The 22,506-nt window shown below is 44.0% G+C and overlaps 1 protein-coding gene across 2 annotated transcripts in view; it reads right to left on the bottom strand.

Moving 5' to 3' along the window:
• grsf1 (G-rich RNA sequence binding factor 1) overlaps positions 1–20,081 on the bottom strand; it is a 36,069-nt gene extending 15,988 nt beyond the window's left edge. The window contains exons 1-8 of one of the 2 annotated variants that reach the window (XM_061895872.1): positions 19,974–20,081; positions 19,650–19,836; positions 16,315–16,456; positions 16,090–16,245; positions 5,626–5,760; positions 5,419–5,557; positions 5,232–5,356; positions 2,608–2,696 (exon numbers count right to left, since the gene is read on the bottom strand). In XM_061895872.1, coding sequence (XP_061751856.1) covers positions 2,608–2,696; positions 5,232–5,356; positions 5,419–5,557; positions 5,626–5,760; positions 16,090–16,245; positions 16,315–16,456; positions 19,650–19,835 — 972 coding nt within the window. In that variant the 5' untranslated portion in view covers position 19,836; positions 19,974–20,081. Of the gene's footprint in view, positions 1–2,607; positions 2,697–5,231; positions 5,357–5,418; positions 5,558–5,625; positions 5,761–16,089; positions 16,246–16,314; positions 16,457–19,649 lie in introns of both variants that reach the window. The other variant, XM_061895881.1, reaches the window with a different exon arrangement.
• Between the last annotated feature and the right edge of the window lie 2,425 nt (positions 20,082–22,506).

The raw sequence follows: 22,506 nt of genomic DNA, 5'->3' as shown, positions 1-22,506 counted from the left end.
AGACCGTGGACTCATTCAAGTACCTCGGGGTTTGGGTGGACAATAAGCTGGACTGGACTGTTAACACGGACCACCAGTACAAGAAAGGACAGAGCAGGCTGTACTTCCTCAGGAGACTGCACTCCTTCGACATTTGTAGAAAACTCCTGTGGATGTACTACCAGTCTGTGGTTGCCAGTGTTCTGTTCTACATGGTAGTGTGCTGGGGGAGCAGTACATCTAAGAAGGACAGCTCCAGACTTGAGAAACTGATCAGGCGGGCCGGTTCTACAATGGGAATGAAACTGGACTCACTGGTGACGGTGGCAGAGAAGAGGACTGTTGACAAACTAGTGAGCATCCTGGATGATGCCAGTCACCCTCTGCATAGCCTTATCAGTAGCCAGAGGAGCTTGTTCAGTGCTAGACTGCTTCAACCCAAGTGCAGGACTAATAGACTCAAGAACTCCTTTGTCCCACACGCCATTAGACTGTAGAACTCCTCTCTGGGACGGGGGACGGGGGGTATTAGGATGACAGGGGATGCAAAACAATAACAGTGCAATACGTTTTCATAACATGGTCACTACTGCCTACTTTGTCTTGTTATATTCTTATTTTACTGTTATATTGTTATTTATTTTGTATTCTTATTGTAATATTTCTCTATTTTGTTTCCATTTAAACCCCCATTATTTACTTTTTACTTTTTTCTTTAAATTGATCTCAACTCTGTACACTGCTGCTGGAATTTTAATTTTCCTGAAGGAACTCTCCTGAAGGAATCAATAAAGTACTATCTATCTATCTATCTAAAGCAGATATGGAACAGAGATGTATGGATGACCTGCAGATGCATTTGCAACGATAACGTCAACGAAATCACAAAGGTGAGTTTTGTTGATGTTGACTGGCAGCTAATCGATGCTAACATGCTATGCTAATCGATGCTAACATGCTATTTACCGGCGGTGCTAAAGCAGATATGGCACAGAGATGTATGGATAACCTGCAGATGCATTTGCAACTATATTACGTTTCCTCCCACCCACATTTAATGCGAAAAAATGGACGGATTTAAGTTGCTCCAGTGTCAAAAGATGCGAAAGTCCTGATCGTTTGGTCCGCACATTTTACCGGCGATGCTAACGCAGCTATTCGGCCATGCTATGGCTATGAATAGCGTCAATAGCCATTCGCTCAATAGCTTCAGTTTCTTCAATATTTTCATACTCCAACCATCTGTTTCAATACATGCGTAATCTGTTGAATCGCTTAAGTCGCTGAAATCCGAGTTTGAATCCGAGCTAATGTCACTGTCATTGTTTGTTTACATTGGCAGCACTGTGTGACGTCACAGGGAAATGGCCAGTGTCTTCGCAGAGAGTCGAAAATAAGGCACTTTAAAGCTTTATTTAGGGATATTCCGAGACTGGTAAAATTTTGAAAAAAAACTTCAAAAAATACAACAAGCCACTGGGAACTGATTTTTATTGTTTTTAACCCTTTTGAAATTGTGATAATGTTCCCCTTTAAGACAGCGGGTGGCAGCATTGCTGGAGGTAGTGCACAAAGTTTTTCATCTGCTCAATTTGCAGGCCAAACAAAGTATCATTGGAATGTATCGTTGATATTTGTTGGCTGTGGTGTAATTTGGGATGTTTTATTGCCAAAACTAAGTCATGCTTATTTCTGCCATTTCATACTGTGAAGTGAATGTTATAATAGTAACATAGTTTGCGGTAGAGTGTTTAAAAGACACATGTTGTGGTGTTTCTTTGTCCATTTAACCTCACTACACAGCATAATGCGTTTGTTATTGTAGTTTGCTTGTGTGTGTTTTCTGTTTGACCCTTTCTTACAGTCAATAAACCTGTGGACAAGACGTTTTTGATCAAGGAAAGGTGCGAGGGTAAAGCCAAGATATTCCGACAGGTGCCGTTCGGTCTCCTATTTATCTTCTACTCATAGGGATTCCTCATTCATCACCCCAAACGACGTTTGTAAGTTTTACAATACAACTAAAACAATTCATGCTCATTAAACCGTCCTATGTGTGGTGTCTGTGGGAGTGTTTTCATGCATATTTGCACGCGCTATTGTAATGTATTTAAGCTAGTCTTGTTAGCGTGAGCTAATATGCTAACACACATGATCCATGTTAGTATTATTAACTTACAACAGCATTCTTTTTGTACTGTTTCACTTTCACAAATTCTTCATTAAATTCACCAAAACGTGAGTCTGTTTAGCTGATTGGAGAGCCAGCTTCCGCAGCTGGTGGGTCCAAGATGATGACTTCTGTTTTGTCTGATCGGCCGTTTTACTGCCGTGTTATTTGGAAATAATTAGGTATGTAAAAAAAACATTTTTTTTATAGATAACATTTCACAACTTATATATGTATGAAGGGGCTGTTTACAATTAGACACATATCTGAAAAAGTGGAATGATTGTAAACAATTGAAAAATGTTAAAGGGATGCTAACAGTAGTATTGAAAAGTAGGAATTCTGGGATTTTTCAGAACATGTGTCATTTTGAATGCCGAGGATGATTATAATGTGCTTTACAGCATTCAAACAATAAATAAACACTAAAACATTGTTGATTTTTTTTTTTTTTTTACCTTAACGATGTCTTCTCCAGACGCACGGAAAGACAGTCCTCTCAAGTGGACGTAATGTCTGGAGGTCTTTGAACGCCGTGGTGCAGCAACTAGAGAAGATAACACACCTTTAATGACTAAATAGTAATTTTCTGGCTCACTCTTATTTTTCAAATGTCATCATTTGCTGCATAAGTCAGCATACCCATTCATCTGGTCGTTTTCAGGACTCATGCAGATCCCAAATGCAGATCAGCAGGTACCAGAAGGTAAGAAAATTTGGTTTTGCATAATATTATGAAACAAAATGGCAGATAATGTCTTACCTTATACACACACCATAAAAATACTCGTATGTTGAAGCACAGTACAATCCATCAAGCGGTGCGGCTTAATAGCTTACCAAAGTCCTACTAAAACATTTTGATAGATTTTTTTAACGCCGTGTGTAATGTTCTATATTCTCAATAGTAAATATAAAATGTTGATGTTGTTTACTTAAGTCATATTGCAGTCCACACATATCTCTTATGTGTGACTGCCATCTACTGATCGCACCATGTACCAAATAAAATAGCTTTGAGGTACAACCCAAATTATTCCGTACATTAGGTGCACTGTCGAGTTTTGAGAAAATGAAAAGGATTTTAAGTGCGCCTTATAGTCCGTAAAATACGGTACTAAGAGACTCAAAAGACTGTAGAGTCATACCGAAGTCTATAAAAATGGGACCCATTGCCTCCCTGTTGGCACTCAGCATCAAGGGTTGGAATTAAAAAGTTAAAGTACCCATGATTGACACACACACACACTAGGTGTGGCTAAATTATTCTCTGTATTTGACCCATCACTCTTGATCACCCCCTGGGAGGTGAGGGGAGCAGTGAGCAGCAGCGGTGGCCGCGCCCGGGAATCATTTTTGGTGATTTAACCCCCAATTCCAACCCTTGATGCTGAGTGCCAAGCAGGGAGGTAATGGGTCCCATTTTGGGAAAGGTGGCAATAAATACTGATAGAGTTGAGGAATGCTCATCAAACACTTATTTGGAACATCCCGCAGGTGTGCAGGCTAATTGGGAACAGGTGGGTGCCATGATTGGGTATTAAAACAGCTTTCCAAAAATTGCTCAGTCTTTCACAAGAAAGGATGGGGCGAGGTACACCCCTTTGTCCACAACTGCGTGAGCAAATAGTCAAACAGTTTAAGAACGTTTCTCAAAGTGCAATTGCAAGAAATTCAGGGATTTCAACATCTACGGTCCATAATATCATCAAAAGGTTCAAAGAATCTGGAGAAATCACTTCACGTAAGCGGCATGGCCAAAAACCAACACTGAATGACCGTGACCTTCGATCCCTCAGACGGCACTGTATCAAAAACCGACATCAATCTCTAAAGGATATCACCACATGGGCTCAAGAACACTTCAGAAAACCACTGTCACTAAATACAGTTTGTCACTACATCTGTAAGTGCAAGTTAAAGCTTTACTATGCAAAGAGAAAGTCATTTATCAACAACATCCAGAAACGCTACCGGATTCTCTGGGCACGACATCATCTAAGATGGACTGATGCAAAGTGGAAATGTGTTCTGTAGTCTGACAAGTACACATTTCAAATTGTTATTGGAAATATTCGACATCGTGTCATCCGGCGCCGACTTATTTCAGCAAGACAATGCCAAGCCACATTCAGCACGTGTTACAACAGCGTGGCTTCGTAAAAAAAAAAAGAGTGCGTGTACTTTCCTGGCCCGCCTTGCAGTCCAGACCTGGTCACCCATCGAAAATGTGTGGCGCATTATGAAGCGTAAAATACGACAACGGAGACCCCGGACTGTTGAACGACTGAAGCTCTTCATAAAACAAGAATGGGAAAGAATTCCACTTTCAAAGCTTCAACAATTAGTTTCCTCAGTTCCCAAACGTTTATTGAGTGTTGTTAAAAGAAAAGGTGATGTAACACAGTGGTGAACATGCCCTTTCCCAACTACTTTGGCATGAGTCCATCCATCCATCCATTTTCTACCGCTTATTCCCTTTCGGGGTCGCGGGGGGCGCTGGCGCCTATCTCAGCTACAATCGGGCGGAAGGCAGGGTACACCCTGGACAAGTCGCCACCTCATCGCAGGGCCAACACAGATAGACAGACAACATTCACACACTAGGGCCAATTTAGTGTTGTCAATCAACCTATCCCCAGGTGCATGTCTTTGGAAGTGGGAGGAAGCCGGAGTACCCGGAGGGAACCCACGCATTCACGGGGAGAACATGCAAACTCCACACAGAAAGATCCCGAGCCTGGATTTGAACCCAGGACTGCAGGAACTTCGTATTGTGAGGCAGACGCACTAACCCCTCTGCAGTTTGAACATCAAATATCTTGTCTTTGTAGCATATTCAACTGAATATGGGCTGAAAAGGATTTGCAAATTATTGTATTCCGTTTATATTTACATCTAACACAATTTCCCAACTCATATGGAAACGGGGTTTGTATTTTTGGTGCTTTAAAATCCACACTGCGGGTGGAATAAAAGAAGGATCTGGACTTTTCCTGGCATGTTCTAAAAATGGTGAGATGTAGGAATTAATATTGTAAAAAAAATAAAAAGCGAACCAAAGTAAGAGAAGAGGTCTAACCGGGTCCGGTGTGCAGAGGGTGCAGAGGGGAGACCCTCTTCTTGGTGATGTCGCTGCTCGGTGGCGACAAATTTGTCCATCTGGACTGAAGCTCTCTGCCCGTGCTGGCAAACACCTCGATGTACCTGAGCATGGACACACACACGTCACTTGACTGACACGACGCCACAGAATCCCGTGAGACTACCTTTCCCAGATGAGCTGTCTGTCCCTCTGCAGGGCTTCGTCCGCCGCTTGCTGCGTGGCGAACCTCACGAAGGCTTCCCCCGTGTTCCTTCCTCGGCGGTTTTTGATCATGGTGATGCCGTTCTCTACGATGTCCAGACCTCAACCACATAAATGTGTCCCGTGAGCGGGCGACACAAGAGCGGTGTTAACCTCGCTGCGTCCTTACCAGAAAAGAAGAGGACGATGTCCTTCTCGGTGCAGGAGAACGGGATCCCTCGGATTCGGACCACCCGACTATCGTCGGGAGACACGGTCGCTTTCTTCAGGATTTCTTCCGCGTCGCTGTCTGTTATTTCGGAAACTGTGGAAGGAGGAGCTCAACATTAGGGACAACTGCACTAATTGTGGGGCGGCATAGCTCGGTTGGTAGAGTGGCCGTGCCAGCAACTTGAGGGTTGCAGGTTCGATTCCCGCTTCCGCCATCCTAGTCACTGCCGTTGTGTCTTTGGGCAAGACACTTTACCCACCTGCTCCCAGTGCCACCCACACTGGTTTAAATGTAACTTAGATATTGGGTTTCACTATGTAAAGCGCTTTGAGTCATTAGAGAAAAGCGCTATATAAATATAATTCACTAATTCACTTCAATTCTGAATGATACCTGATACAGGATGTAGCTTCACCATGTTGAAAATCCGGCAAGGTTTCCCCCTTAATGGATTTGATTGCGCCACCGCAAACTTAATTTTTTATTTTTTTTTACGTGAAAACAAAATAAAGTAGTACAAGGTATTGTAGCGCCCAGAACACTCGTGTCAAACTCAAGGCCCGTGGGCTAGAGATGTCTGATAGTATCAGACTGCCGATATTATCGGCCAAAAACTGCTTTAAAATATCGGTATCGGTTTCAAAAAGTAGTGAAGTGAATTATATTTATATAGCACTTTTCTCAAGTGACTCAAAGCGCTTTACATGGTGACACCCAATATCTAAGTTACATTTAAACCAGTGTGGGTGGCACTGGGAGCAGGTGGGTAAAGTTTCTTGCCCAAGGACACAACGGCAGTAACTAGGATGGCACAAGCGGGAATCGTACCGGCAACCCTCAAGTTGCTGGCACGGCCACTCCATCAGCCGAGCTATGTATACTTTTTAAAACGCTGCTGTACGAAGCAGTACGCTACAGAGCAGTTGCATCTCCGAGTCATACTTGCCAAGCCTCCCAATTTTCCCGGGAGACTCCCGAATTTCAATAAACCTCACGAAAATCTCCCAAGGCAACCATTCTCTGAAATTTCTTCCAATTTCCACCCGGACAAATATATTGGGGGCATGCCTTAAAAGCACTTGCCCAATGACATAATATCTACAACTTTTCAAGCACACACAAGTGAATGCAAGGCATACTTGGTCAGCAACCATACAGGTCACACTGAGGGTGGCCGTATAAACAACTTTTAACACTGTTACAAATATGCGCCCAACTGTGAACCCACACCAAACAAGAATGACAAACATTTTGGGAGAACATCCGCACCGTAACAAAACAGAACAAATACCCGGAACCCCTTGCAGCACTAACTCTTACGGGACGCTACAATATACACCCACCCCCCCCTCAACCGCGCCCACCTCAACCTCATGCTCTCTCAGGGAGAGCATGTCCCAAATTCCAAGCTGCTGTTAAAAAAAATAATGCACTTTATGAATTCAATAATAAACTTGAGTTGATTTATTTTGGAAAACCTTGTTACATTGTTTAATGCATCCAGCGGGGCATCACAACACTATTAGGCATAATAATATGTTAATTCCACCACTGTATATATCGGTATCGGTTGATATCGGAATCGGTAATTAAGAGTTGGACAATATCGGAATATCAGCAAAAAAGCCATTATCGGACATCTCTACCGTGGGCCGGATCTGGCCCTCCACGTCATTTTATGTGGCCCGCAAATGCCAGGAACTAATATCCATCCATCCAAACAGAACTTTAACGCAAAAAACAGTAGTAGTTTTTCTCAATTTACCGTAAAATTTATACTAATTTTTTTTATTAATTTGATGGGTAGTTTACTGTATAGTGAAGTATTTTTATTTAGACAAAAACATATTTTAAGTCTCATCTTAAAACTCATCTGTATACTCTAGCCTTTAAATAGACCTCCTTTTTAGACCAGTTGATCTGCCGCTTCTTTTCTTTCTCCTATGTCCCCCCCTCCCTTGTGGAGGGGGTCCGGTCCGATGACCATGGATGAAGTACTGACTGTCCAGAGTCGAGACCCAGGATGGACCGCTCGTCGGGACCCAGGATGGACCGCTCGCCTGTATCGGTTGGGGACATCTCTACGCTGCTGATCCGCTTGAGATGGTTTCCTGTGGACGGGACTCTCACTGCTGTCTTGGAGCCACTATGGATTGAACTTTCACAGTATCATGTTAGACCCGCTCGACATCCATTGCTTTCGGTCCCCTAGAGGGGGGGGGTTGCCCACATCTGAGGTCCTCTCCAAGGTTTCTCATAGTCAGCATTGTCGCTGGCGTCCCACTGAATGTGAATTCTCCCTGCCCACTGGGTGTGAGTTTTCCTTGCCCTTTTGTGGGTTCTTCCGAGGATGTTGTAGTCGTAATGATTTGTGCAGTCCTTTGAGACATTTGTGATTTGGGGCTATATAAATAAACATTGATTGATTGATTGAAGTATGATAATATACGGTAATATGTAATACTGTAATGCCATCTCCAAGTTGGGGAGGAGACCTTCCCCCAAGTGGAGGAGTTCAAGTACCTCGGAGATTGTTCACGAGTGAGGGAAGAGTGGATGGTGAGATCGGTGATGCGGGCGCTGTATCGATCCGTTGTGGTGAAGAAGGAGCTGAGCCGGAAGGCAAAGCTCTCATTTTTTGGTCGATCTACGTTCCCATCCTCACCTATGGTCGTGAGCTTTGGGTCATGACCGAAAGGACAAGATCACGGGTACAAGCGGCCCAAATTAGTTTCTTCCGCCCTTAGAGATAGGCTGAGAAGCTCTGTCATCCGGGAGGAGCTCAAAGTAAAGCCGCTGCTCCTCCACATGGGGATAAGCTAGATGAGGTGGTTCGGGCATCTGGTCAGGATGCCACCCGAACGCCTCCCTAGGGAGGTGTTTAGGGCACGTCCGACCGGCAGGAGGCCGAGGGGTAGACTATGTCTCCCGGCTGGCCTGGGAACGTCTCGGAATCCCCCGGGAGGAGCTGGACCAAGTGGCTGGGGAGAGGGAAGTCTGGGTTTCCCTGTTTACAAAAAATGTAACAAGACTTAGAGGGCTCATGTCAGCACACAAGACTTAGAAAAACCTGTACATGTCTTTATTACCAGTAGGCGAGACTATTGTAATGGTCTCCTTGCAGGTCTTCCCCAAAAAAAAAACTGTCAGGCAGCTACAGCTTGTTCAGAACGCCGCTGCTAGAGGTCTATCCATCCATCCATCCATCATCTTCCGCTTATCCGAGGTCGGGTCGCGGGGGCAGCAGCCTAAGCAGGGAAGCCCAGACTTCCCTATCTCCAGCCACTTCGTCTAGCTCTTCCCGGGGGATCCCGAGGCGTTCCCAGGCCAGCCGGGAGACATAGTCTTCCCAACGTGTCCTGGGTCTTCCCCGTGGCCTCCTACCAGCTGGACGTGCCCTAAACACATCCCAAATGGAGGCGTTCGGGTGGCATCCTGACCAGATGCCCGAACCACTTCATCTGGCTCCTCTCGATGTGAAGGAGCAGCGGCTTTACTTTGAGTTCCTCCCGGATGGCAGAGCTTCTCACCCTATCTCTAAGGGAGAGCCCCGCCACCCGGCGGAGGAAACTCATTTCGGCCGCTTGTACCCGTGATCTTATCCTTTCGGTCATGACCCAAAGCTCATGACCATAGGTGAGGATGGGAACGTAGATCGACCGGTAAATTGAGAGCTTTGCCTTCCGGCTCAGCTTCACCACAACGGATCGATACAACGTCCGCATTACTGAAGACGCTGCACCGATCCGCCTGTCGATCTCACGATCCACTCTTCCCCCACTCGTGAACAAGACTCCTAGGTACTTGAACTCCTCCACTTGGGGCAGGGTCTCCTCCCCAACCCGGAGATGGCACTCCACCCTTTTCCGGGCGAGAACCATGGACTCGGACTTGGAGGTGCTGATTCTCATTCCGGTCGCTTCACACTCGGCTGCGAACCGATCCAGTGAGAGCTGAAGATCCCGGCCAGATGAAGCCATCAGGACTACATCATCTGCAAAAAGCAGAGACCTAATCCCGTGGCCACCAAACCGGAACCCCTCAACGCCTTGACTGCGCCTAGAAATTCTGTCCATAAAAGTTATGAACAGAATCGGTGACAAAGGACAGCCTTGGCGGAGTCCAACCCTCACTGGAAATGTGTCCGACTTACTGCCAGCAATGCGGACCAAGCTCTGACACTGATCGTACAGGAAACGGACCGCCACAATAAGACAGTCCGATACCCCATACTCTCTGAGCACTCCCCACAGGACTTCCCGAGGGACACGGTCGAATGCCTTCTCCAAGTCCACAAAGCACATGTAGACTGGTTGGGCAAACTCCCATGCACCCTCAAGAACCCTGCCGAGAGTATAGAGCTGGTCCACAGTTCCACGACCAGGACGAAAACCACACTGTTCCTCCTGAATCCGAGGTTGGACTATCCGGCGAAGCCTCCTCTCCAGTACACCTGAATAAACCTTACCGGGAAGGCTGAGGAGTGTGATCCTCAGTGTGATTTTTGGTCTAACAAAGACCAAAAAATGTGAGCACATTACACCGATTCTGAAATCCTTACATTGGCTCCCTGTACATCAGAGAATCGATTTCAAAATCCTCCTGCTCACATATAAATCACTACATGGTCTCGGGCCGAAGCACATCACTGATATGCTCCCACTATATAAGCCCTCTAGATCACTTAGATCTTCTGAGACCAATCTGTTAGCGGTTCCCAATCAAGAGAGCATCATTCAGTCACTATGCAACAAATAGCTGGAATTAAAATTCCTGAAGGTGTCAGACTTTCCCCAACTCTGACTACTTGTAAAAGTAAACTGAAAACTTTGATGTTCACCTTAGCTTTCAGCTAAATCTTTTAACGTCCGCAATGTTTTTATTTTTATTGTCTGCATTTTAATTTGGCTTTTATTTTATTTCATTTCCTTTTGTTGTCTGTAAGGCACTTTGAGTCTGCCTTGTGTATGACCTCGGATAAGCGGAAGAAAATGGATGGATGGATTGATGGAGAATATACGGTGATAATTGTTGCAATAGTGGATACCTACTCAGTGGTCTTGTGGTTAGAGTGTCCGCCCTGAGATCGGTAGGTCGTGAGTTCAAAGGTCGATAAGCACAACCGAAATCATTCCGTACATTACGTGCACTGTTGAGTTTTGAGAAAATGAAAGGATTTTAAGGGCGCCTTATAGTTCGTAAAATACAGTACTAAGAGAGTCAAAGACGATCGAGTCATACCAAAGACTATAAAAATGGGAGCCATTGCCTTTCTGCTTGGCACTCAGCATCAAGGGTTGGAATTGGGGGTTGAATCACAAAAATGATTCCCGGGCGCGGCCACTGCTCCCCTCACCTCACAGGGTTTGTTTTTTTTGATTGATTGATTGATACTTTTATTAGTAGATTGCACAGTTCAGTACATATTCCGTACAATTGACCACTAAATGGTAACACCCGAATACGTTTTTCAACTTGTTTAAGTCGGGGTCCACGTTAATCAATTCATGGTACATATATATACTATCAACATAATACAGTCATCACACAAGTTAATCATCCTAGTATTCCGGTCTAGCTCCATCCTATCTTGCCGATTGTATTGTACCATATGTCCCGGCAAGAAATCTGCCTTCAAAGGACTCCGGCTTATTAGTGATTCCCAAAGCCCAAAAGAAGTCTGCGGGCTATAGAGCGTTTTCCGTTCGGGCTCCAGTACTCTGGACTGCCCTCCCGGTAACAGTTCGAGATGCTACCTCAGTAGAAGCATTTAAGTCTCACCTTAAAACTCATTTGTATACTCTAGCCTTTAAATAGACTCCCTTTTTAGACCAGTTGATCTGCCGTTTCTTTTCTTTTTCTTCCATGTCCCACTCTCCCTTGTGGAGGGGGTCCGGTCCGATCCGGTGGCCATGTACTGCTTGCCTGTGTATCGGCTGGGGACATCTCTGCGCTGCTGATCCGCTTGGGATGGTTTCCTGCTGGCTCCGCTGTGAACGGGACTCTCGCTGCTGTGTTGGATCCGCTTTGGACTGGACTCTCGCGACTGTGTTGGATCCGATATGGATTGAACTTTCACAGTATCATGTTGGACCCGCTCGACATCCATTTCTTTCCTCCTCTCCAAGGTTCTCATAGTCATCATTGTCACCGACGTCCCACTGGGTGTGAGTTTTCCTTGCCCTTATGTGGGCCTACCGAGGATGTCGTAGTGGTTTGTGCAGCCCTTTGAGACACTAGTGATTTAGGGCTATATAAGTAAACATTGATTGATTGATTGATTGATAGTATGTACATTGAATTATTTACAATCCGGGGGGTGGGATGAGGAGCTTTGGTTGATATCAGTACTTCAGTCATCAACAATTGCATCAACAGAGAAATGTGGACATTGAAACAGTGTAGGTCTTATTTAGTAGGATATGTACAGCCAGCAGAGAACATAGTGAGTTCACATAGCATAAGAACAAGTATATACATTAGAAGTACATTTGAGTTGTTTATAATCCGGGGAGATGGGATGTGAATGGAGGAGGGTATTAGTAAAGTGTTGAAGTTGCCTGGAGGTTTTGAAGGAATATAGAGATGCACTTACTTTAATACCTGTTGGGAGTGCATTCCACATTGATGTGGCATAGAAAGAGAATGAGTTAAGACCTTTGTTAGATCGGAATCTGGGTTTAACGTGGTTTGTGGAGCTCCCCCTGGTGTTGTGGTTATGGCGGTCATTTACGTTAAGGAAGTAGTTTGACATGTACTTCGGTATCAAGGAGGTGTAGCGGATTTTATAGACTAGGCTCAGTGCAAGTTGTTTTACTCTGTCCTCCACCCTGAGCCAGCCCACTTTGGAGAAGTGGGTTGGATTGAGTTGTGATCTGGGGTGGAGGTCTAAAAGTAACCGGACTAGCTTATTCTGGGATGTTTGGAGTCTAGATTTGAGGGTTTTGGAGGTGCTGGGGTACCAGGAGGTGCAAGCGTAATCAAACAAGGGTGACGGGTCAAATGCAGAGGACATTTCACCACACCTAGTGTGTGTGTGCGACAATTATTGGTACTTTAATTTCAACTTAATACTACTAAAATTTAAACGGCATGCAATTCGAAGCAGTAAGTTCTGGCAACTTAACTGCCAGTTTTTCTACCGTAAAACCAAATGTACCGTCTTTCCATTTACAGCAATACACCGTAAACAACAACAATTCTACAGTCAAAACCTGGCAGCTCACTCAACAGAATTTTAACGCTAAAAATGGCAGTTTTTTTTCAATTTACAGTAATAAGCTGTAAAGCAGTGGTTCTCAACCTTTTTTCAGTGATGTACCAACCGGTGAATTTATTTAAATTTAAGTACCCCCTAATCAGAGCAAAGCATTTTTGGTTGAAAAAAAGAGATCCATACATCCATCCATTTTCTACCGCTTACACCCTTAGCTGCCAGTTTTTCTACCGTAAAACCAAATGTACCGTCTTTCCATTTACAGCAATACACCGTAAACAACAATTCTACAGTCGAAACCTGGCAGCTCACTCAAAAGAATTTTAACGCTAAAAATGTGAAAAAATTTTTAATTAAAGTACCCCCTAATCAGAGCAAAGCATTTTTGGTTGAAAAAAATAGATAAATAAGTAAAATACAGCACTATGTCATCCATCCATCCATCCATCCATTTCCTACCGCTTATTCCCTTTGAATCGGGCAGAAGCTGGCGTACACCCTGGACAAGTCGCCACCTCATCGCAGGGCCCACTATGTCATCAGTTTCTGATTTATTAAATTGTATAACAGTGCAAAATATTGTTCATTTGTAGTGGTCTTTCTTGAACTATTTAGAAAAAAAGGTTTTAAAAATAACTAAAAACTTGTTGAAAAATAAACTGACGATTGGCTGGCATCGTGGTGAAGTTGCGTTCACTATTGGGTGCAGCGGAGATGGAACACAGCGTGAAGGTAAGGAATAATGATTTATTTACACACTAAATAACAGACTAGGAAACAAAACACTTGCACGAGGGCACTAACAAATAAAACAAACTGAACTAGCATGGAAGCTAGAGAGAACAGAAAGCGCTAGCGTGAGAACTAGGGAAAAGGACAAACAAAATAGCATGGAAGCTAATCGAGCACTAAGAATAGTTACCACAATGCGGGAATGCGACATCACCTGTAGCGTGTAGTAAACTACAGTCCGAAAACGAATGTCCAACAAAGGCCGTCTTAAATAAGGAGATAATCACAAATCAGGTGCGCGACGACAAACAAGAGACAGGTGACACTAATGGGTAACTATGGAAACGGAACAAAACAGGAAGTGCCACCAGGAACTAAGGGAGTCATATAACAAGACGATATACAAAACAGAACCAAAACCAGAATATGACATGATCCAAGACATGGATCATGACATAAACTAGTGATTCAATTATAAATAAATATTTCTACACATAGAAGTAATCATCAACTTAAAGTGCCCTCTTTGGGGATTGCAATAGAGATCCATCTGGATTCATGAACTCAATTCTACACATTTCTTCACAAAAAAGAAATCTTTAGCATCAATATTTATGGAACAAAAAATCTAGCTGTCAACACTGAATATTGCATTGTTGCATTTCTTTTCACAGTTTATGAACTTACATTCATATTTTGTTGAAGTATTATTCAATAAATATATTTATAAAGGACTTTTTAATTGTTGCTATTTTAAGAATATTTTTTTAAAGGGGAACATTATCACAATTTCAAAAAGGTTAAAAACAATAAAAATTAGTTCCCAGTGGCTTGTTTTATTTTTTGAAGTTTTTTTCAAAGTGTTACCAGTCCCGGAATATCCCTAAAAAAAAAGCTTTAAAGTTTTTGACTTTCGCTATTTGCGATGCCACTATCCATTTCCCTGTGACGACATACAGGGCTGCCAATACAAACAACATGGCGGTTACCATAGCGACATTAGCTCGGATTCAGACTCGGATTTCAGCGGCTTAAACGATTCAACAGATTACGCATGTATTGAAACAGATGGTCGGAGTATGGAGGCAGATAGCGAAAACGAAATTGAAGAAGAAATCGAACCTATTGAGCGAATACCTATTGACGCTATTCGGCCATAGCGTGGGTGTACCTAATGAAGTGGCCCATAGCATGGCTGCCTTATTAGCATCGGCGGTAAAATGGGCGGACCAAACGATCAGGACTTTCGCATCTTGTGACACTGGAGCAACTTAAATCCGTCGATTGGTAAGTGTTTGTTTCGCATTATATGTGGGCATCTAGTTTCAAATGTACATACAGCTAGCGTAAATAGCATGTTAGCATCAATTAGCGTAGCATGTTCCAAAGACATGCACCTGGGGATAAGTTGATTGGCAACACTAAATTGGCCCTAGTGTGTGAATGTGAGTGTGAATGTTGTCTGTCTATCTGTGTTGGCCCTGCGATGAGGTGGCGACTTGTCCAGGGTGTACCCCGCCTTCCGCCCGATTGTAGCTGAGATAGGCGCCAGCGCCCCCCGCCACCCCGAAAGGGAATAAGCGGTAGAAAATGGATGGATGGATGGATGGATGTTATCATCGATTAGCTAGCAGTCATGCCGTGATTAAATATGTCTGATTAGCACATAAGTAAACAACATCAACAAAACTCACCTTTGTGATTTCGTTGACTTAATTGTTGCAAATGCATCTGCAGGTTATCCATACATCTCTGTGCCATGTCTGCCTTAGCATCGCCGGCAGACACTGGCAAATTCAATGGGGGTCTGGTGGAAGATTTCTTGCCGGTGGTGCAACTTGAATCCCTCCCTGTTAGTGTTGTTACACCCTCCGACAACACACCGACGAAGCATGATGTCTCCAAGGTTCCAAAAAATAGTCGAAAAAACGGAAAATAACAGAGCTGAGACCCGGTGTTTGTAATGTGAAAATGAATATGGCGGGTGTGTTACCTCGGTGACGTCATCGCTAAAAGACCGATAAACAGAAAGGCGTTTAATTTGCCAAAATTCACCCATTTAGAGTTCGGAAATCGGTTAAAAAAAATATACATGGTCTTTTTTCTGCAACATCAAGGTATATATTGACGCTTGCATAGGTTTGGTGATAATGTTCCCCTTTAAATCTCACGTACCCCCATTTGAGAACCGCTGCTGTAAAGAACACTGGAAATATGCTGTAAAATCATAAGTCAAGCAGATATTTAAGTAATTATTTAGACAAATATTTGTTGCAATATTGGATACTATTCAAGTTTTAAAAGGTATGCTATGAGGTATGATATTTTTTCTGTCCAAATGTAAAAAATCTATTACATTTAGTGTGAAAATATAAAGTACTTTATGACACATATTTCCAGGTGTATGTGGGCCAGATCTTTACACCCGTGTATTGGACAATCAGCCTATGCGAGTGTAGAAACGGCATTCAAACCTTCCACGTAGCGAGGTCCGAGGTACTGTCTGTGCTTCTCCAAGGCTCTCTTCACGTCCTCCTCGTTCTCCAGCTCCACGAAGGCGTGTCCCGACGGCCTGCCCTGGGTGTCCACGGTCATGTGGACGCCCGACACGCCTTCCCGGATCCGACACTCTGGAGCACGTGAGTCGATAATGTCACGATAACGATACCCTCTGTGTGTGTGCAGTCCGGACCTCTCACCTGAGAAGAAGCCCACGACGTCCTCGGCCGTGCACGTCCACGGCAGACCTTGGACCTGGACGATGTACACATCCTTCTTCTCGGGCTGCTCCCCCGCCTGGTAGGCTGGCAGGGGGGGATATTTTTCTTCCCCAAAAGGTGCCTGAAACAAATGCACGTCCGGTTTTTAAAGTTATGACTCACATTATACTAGAATGACTATATGTCCTGTTTTGCGGGACTGTCCGGGGTGTCCGGGCGGGGTTCCTTAAATTCCTCAAATGTCGGGCGTTTTGTGTCAAGGTTGTGTGTATTTCCAAAGAACGTCCAGGGTTAAGATGCGTTAAAAACAAAACAAATTGTGAAGGTGTGCGCACGCAGCAACAGTTTTGAGGGAGGGGATTGATGGTCAACAGCCATACAGGTCACACTGAGGGTGGCCGTATAAACAACTTTAACACTCTCGGCAGGGTTCTTGAGGGTGCATGGGAGTTTGCCCAACCAGTCTACATGTGCTTTGTGGACTTGGAGAAGGCATTCGACCGTGTCCCTCGGGAAGTCCTGTGGGGAGTGCTCAGAGAGTATGGGGTATCGGACTGTCTTATTTTGGAGGTCCGCTCCCTGTACGATCAGTGCCAGAGCTTGGTCCGCATTGCCGGCAGTAAGTCGAACACATTTCCAGGGAGGGTTGGACTCCGCCAAGGCTGTCCTTTGTCACCGATTCTGTTCATAACTTTTATAGACAGAATTTCTAGGCGCAGTCAAGGCGTTGAGGGGTTCCGGTTTGGTGACCGCAGGATTAGGTCTCTGCTTTTTGCAGATGATGTGGTCCTGATGGCTTCATCCGACCGGGATCTTCAGCTCTCAATGGATCGGTTCGCAGCCGAGTGTGAAGCGACCGGAATGAGAATCAGAACCTCCAAGTCCGAGTCCATGGTTCTCGCCCGGAAAAGGGTGGAATGCCACCTCCGGGTTGGGGGGGAGCCCCTGCCCCAAGTGGAGGAGTTCAAGTACCTAAGAGTCTTGTTCACGAGTGGGGGAAGAGTGGATCGTGAGATCGACAGGCGGATCGGTGCGGCGTTTTCAGTAATGCGGACGTTGTACCGATCCGTTGTGGTGAAGAAGGAGCTGAGCCGGAAGGCAAAGCTCTCAATTTAACGGTCGATCTACGTTCCCATCCTCAACTATGGTCATGAGCTTTGGGTCATGACCGAAAGGATAAGATCACGGGTACAAGCGGCCGAAATGAGTTTCCTCCGCCGTGTGGCGGGGCTCTCCCTTAGAGATAGGGTGAGAAGCTCTGTCATCCGGGAGGAACTCAAAGTAAAGCCGTTGCTCCTTCACATCGAGAGGAGCCAGATGAGGTGGTTCGGGCATCTGGTCAGGATGCCACCCGAACGCCTCCCTAGGGAGGTGTTTAGGGCACGCCCAACCGGTAGGAGGCCACGGGGAAGACCCAGGACACGTTGGGAAGACTATGTCTCCCGGCTGGCCTGGGAACGCCTCGGGATCCCCCGGGAAGAGCTAGACGAAGTGGCTGGGGAGAGGGATGTCTGGGTTTCCCTGCGTAGGCTGTTGCCCCCGCGACCCGACCTCGGATAAGCGGAAGAAGATGGATGGATGGATGGAAAACTGTTACAAATATGCGCCACACTGTGAACCCACACCAAACAAGAATGACGGACACATTTTGGGAGAACATCCACACCGTAACACAACATAAACACAACAGAAAAAATACCCAGAACCCCTTGCAGCACTAACTTTTCCGGGTCGCTAGAATATACACCCCCTGCTACCCTGATTACGTCACATCAAATATTTCACTTTGAAAAATATTTTGGGTGGAAGATTTTGCACATTTTGTGTGTTTGCCATAAAAAAAACATAGTTTTCTTTGACAAAAAAGAGCGGAAAACCAACAAAAAAACATTTTTAAAAAATAAAAAATTGTGAAATGAGGAATAGATCTGAAGTTGATGTATACTCCAGTGACTTAAGCATTGAATATAAAATGTATGTATGCCCTGGCACACCATTGTCATCATTTCATGACCCAAGAAAACACTTGGGTGGATTAAGAGGGGAGGAGTATATTTACAGCTAAAAAAGTGCAGATTGGATTTTAACCTATTTAAAACATGACATCAAAAATATATATTTACTGTGAGAAATCATTAAGATGATCAGTGTTTCCACAAATATCATTGATTATTAATAACATAGCGTTAAAGGTAAATTGAGCAAATTGGATATTTCTGGCAATTTATTTAAGTGTGTATCAAACTGGTAGCCCTTCATAATAATCAGTACCCAAGAAGTAGATCTTGCTTTCAAAAAGGCCTACATTAACCATCCATTTTCTACCGCTAATTCCCTTTGGGGTCGCTGCTGCCTATCTCAGCTACATTCGGGCGGAAGGCAGGATACACCCTGGACAAGTCGCCAACACAGCTAGACATTATGCAGACTTTAAAATGGAGCTGTGAGGTGTTGGATGCTATTGCTGTGTTGGATGCTGTGCACTTAAGATGTGACTTTAAGGTTTTACTACTTACGTATAAAATACTACACGGTCTAGCTCCATCCTATCTTGCCGATTGTATTGCACCATATGTCCCGGCAAGAAATCTGCCTTCAAAGGACTCCGGCTTATTAGTGATTCCCAAAGCCCAAAAAAAGTCTGCGGGCTATAGAGCATTTTCCGTTCGGGCTCCAGTACTCTGGAATGCCCTCCCGGTAACAGTTCGCGATGCCACCTCAGTAGAAGCATTTAAGTCTCACCTTAAAACTCATTTGTATACTCTAGCCTTTAAATAGACTCCCTTTTTAGACCAGTTGATCTGCCGTTTCTTTTCTTTTTCTTCTATGTCCCCCTCTCCCGTGTGGAGGGGGTCCGGTCCGATCCGGTGGCCATGTACTGCTCGCCTGTGTATCAGCTGGGGACATCTCTGCGCTGCTGGTCCGCCTACGCTTGGGATGGTTTCCTGCTGGCTCCGCTGTGAACGGGACTCTCGCTGCTGTGTTGGATCCGCTTTGGACTGGACTCTCGCGACTGTGTTGTATCCATTATGGATTGAACTTTCACAGTATCATGTTAGACCCGCTCGACATCCATTGCTTTCCTCCTCTCCAAGGTTCTCATAGTCATCATTGTCACCGACGTCCCACTGGGTCATTATTGTCACCAATGTCCCACTGGGTGTGAGTTTTCCTTGCCCTTATGTGGGCCTACCGAGGATGTCGTGGTGGTTTGTGCAGCCCTTTGAGACACTAGTGATTTAGGGCTATATAAGTAAACATTGATTGATTGATTGATTGTTTGTGTCCCTAATGTTGTGTCCTGTGAGGCTAACCTTGCTGCACAGGCTGCGCCGCACTGCCACTTGTAGTCCCGGGAGAAAGTCCGTCCGGGTCTTGGACGTCAGCGTGGAACTCGGAACGAAACCACACCTGGCGGCCACAGCTGCAGACGGGGTCACGTGACTCGCCGCCACACACCTGTGGAACAGCGCCAACGCTGACCGGCAGCTACGAGACATGCTAGAAACAGAGTATAGGGCGGGTTTAAGGCTCTCAAACGGAAGGCGGCGGGGAAATTAGACGATTAATGTTTATCAGAAGCGCGAAAATGTAATTAAATTGATTAATTTTCAGTAGTAAAGGAAGGAATTCCTCACGTGGGGCAGTCAAGGACGAGACGCGAGTCAGGCTGAAAACACTTCCTGTATCCGGTTTCGAATTTCCAAAATAAGACCGAGCTTTTTTTTTTTTTTTTTTTTTAATTTATAAATGCCTACTGAAACCCACTACTACCCACCACGCAGTCTGTTTATATATCAATGATGGAATATTAAAATTTCAACACATGCCAATACGGCCTTTTTAGTTTACTAAATTACAATTTTAAATTTCCCGGGAGTTTCGTCTTCGAAACGTTGTGTAATGATGACGTGTACGCAAGACGTCACGGGTTTTTAAGAAGTATGAGCGCTGCGCACACACACAGCTAAAAGTCGTCTGCTTTAACGGCATAATTACACAGTTTTTTTGGACATCTGTGTTGCTGAATCTTTTGCAATTTGTCCAATTAATAATGGAGAAGTCACAGTAGTGTGAAGTGAATTATATTTATATAGCGCTTTTCTTTACATAGTGAAACCCAATATCTAAGTTACACTCAAACCAGTATAGGTGGCACTGGGAGCAGGTGGGTAAAGTGTCTTGCCCAAGGACACAACGGCAGTGGCTAGGATGGCGGAAGCGGGAATCGAACCTGCAACCCCCAAGTTGCTGGCACGGCCACTCTACCAACCGAGCTATGTAGAAAAATGGACTTGGGAAGCTTTAGTCTTTAGCCACACAAACACTCGGGGATTCCTTGTTTAAAATTCCCAGAGGTGAAACTTTACTATGTTTCAGCGGTCAAGCGAACATGGATCCCGACCGAATGTCAACCAGCAGGTTTCGGTGAGAAAATTGTGGTAAAAAGTTGCTTTTTACCGGAGATCAGCTGAGTTGCCGTCGACTTCCCTGAGACACTGGCGTCAACACACACCTCCGACTATCAGGTACTATTTAACTCACTAAAATACTAGCAACACAATAGAAAGATAAGGGATTTCCCAGAATTATCCTAGTAAATGTGTCTAAAAACATCGGAATCCGTCCCAATGCAATTGCGTTTTTTTTTTTACTTTTTTTTTTTTTTTGTAGTCTGTCGCTATCAATATCCTCAAACACGACTCTTTCATCCTCGCTCAAATTAATGGGGAAATTGTCGTTTTCTCGGTCCGAATAGCTCTTTTTGTTGGAGGCTCCCATTAATAACAATGTGAGGATGTGAGGAGCCATCAAACATGTGACGTCATCGTCTGCAGGGCTTTTCTCTTAGCACCGAAAGTTGCAAACTTTATCGTGGATGTTCTCTACTAAATCCTTTCAGCAAAAATGATCAAGTATGACACATAGAATGCACCTGCTATCCCCGTTTGAATAAGAAAATCTCATTTCAGTAGGCCTGTAAATGTTTATTTATACATTTCAACATTAACAAACAGAAGAGAGACAATAATCAAAATAGTTCAACAACAGTATAGAACATTATAAAAACAATACAATCTATATATTCCTTCAAAACCGCTCTAGAACAACACATCCAGGCAACTTCAACCCTTTACTAATACCCTCCTCCATTCACATCCCATTTCCCTGGATTATAAATAACCTAATGTAAATAATCAAATGTATTTACTTGTTCTTATGCTATGTGAACTCACTATGTTCTCTGCTGGCTGTACATATCCTACTAAATAAGACCTACACTTTTTCAATGTCCATTTCTCTGTTGATGCAATTGTTGATGACTGAAGTACTGATATCAACCAAAGCTCCTCATCCCACCCCCTGGATTGTAAATAATGTAAATAATTCAATGTACATACTATGATGATTAACCTGTGATGACTGTATTATGTTGATATTATGTTGATAGTATATATATTTGTACCATTCAAAGTAACAAAAATAGAATATAAAAAAAAAATTATATATATATATATAATAAACCAGGTGCAAAGCCATAAGCTCATTCAGATTCATTAAATAACTTAAATTTAGAACACAGCATCATCGTTTTCACAGCTTTTTTGTTGTTGTTGTTAGAGGTAGAAAGCGTTTTAAAGTAAAGTTCCACATCTTTTTTAAAGGCACAATTAAAGACAGATCGGGTATTGAGAAACTTACATTTATGAATATAAAACTTAACCAATAGAATAATGAGGTCGCAAAGGTAAAACCGAGCTTGCGTGTGCAGAAGCGTAAACATCTTCTAAGTAGACGCGGCATCGCGCGCGACTGCGCACTGGCGCTGACAAGACGCGGGGACGCCATCTTGGAGTGGTGATCCGCTCCACTCTGTGCAATTCATTTAGAATAGATAGATAGATAGATAGATAGATAGATAGATAGATAGATAGATAGATAGATAGATAGATAGATAGATAGATAGATAGATAGATAGATAGATAGATAGATAGATAGATAGATAGATAGATAGATGGATAGATAGATAGATAGATAGATAGATAGATGGATGGATGGATGGATGGATAGATGGATAGATGTATTGATAGATAAATAGATAGATAGATAGATAGATAGATAGATAGTACTTTATTGATTCCTTCAGGAGAGTTCCTTCAGGAAAATTAA

Source organism: Nerophis ophidion, linkage group LG01 (genome assembly GCF_033978795.1).
Source record: "Nerophis ophidion isolate RoL-2023_Sa linkage group LG01, RoL_Noph_v1.0, whole genome shotgun sequence".
NCBI classification, from domain to species: Eukaryota; Metazoa; Chordata; class Actinopteri; order Syngnathiformes; family Syngnathidae; genus Nerophis; species Nerophis ophidion.
This window is presented reverse-complemented; position numbering and strand designations above follow the sequence as displayed.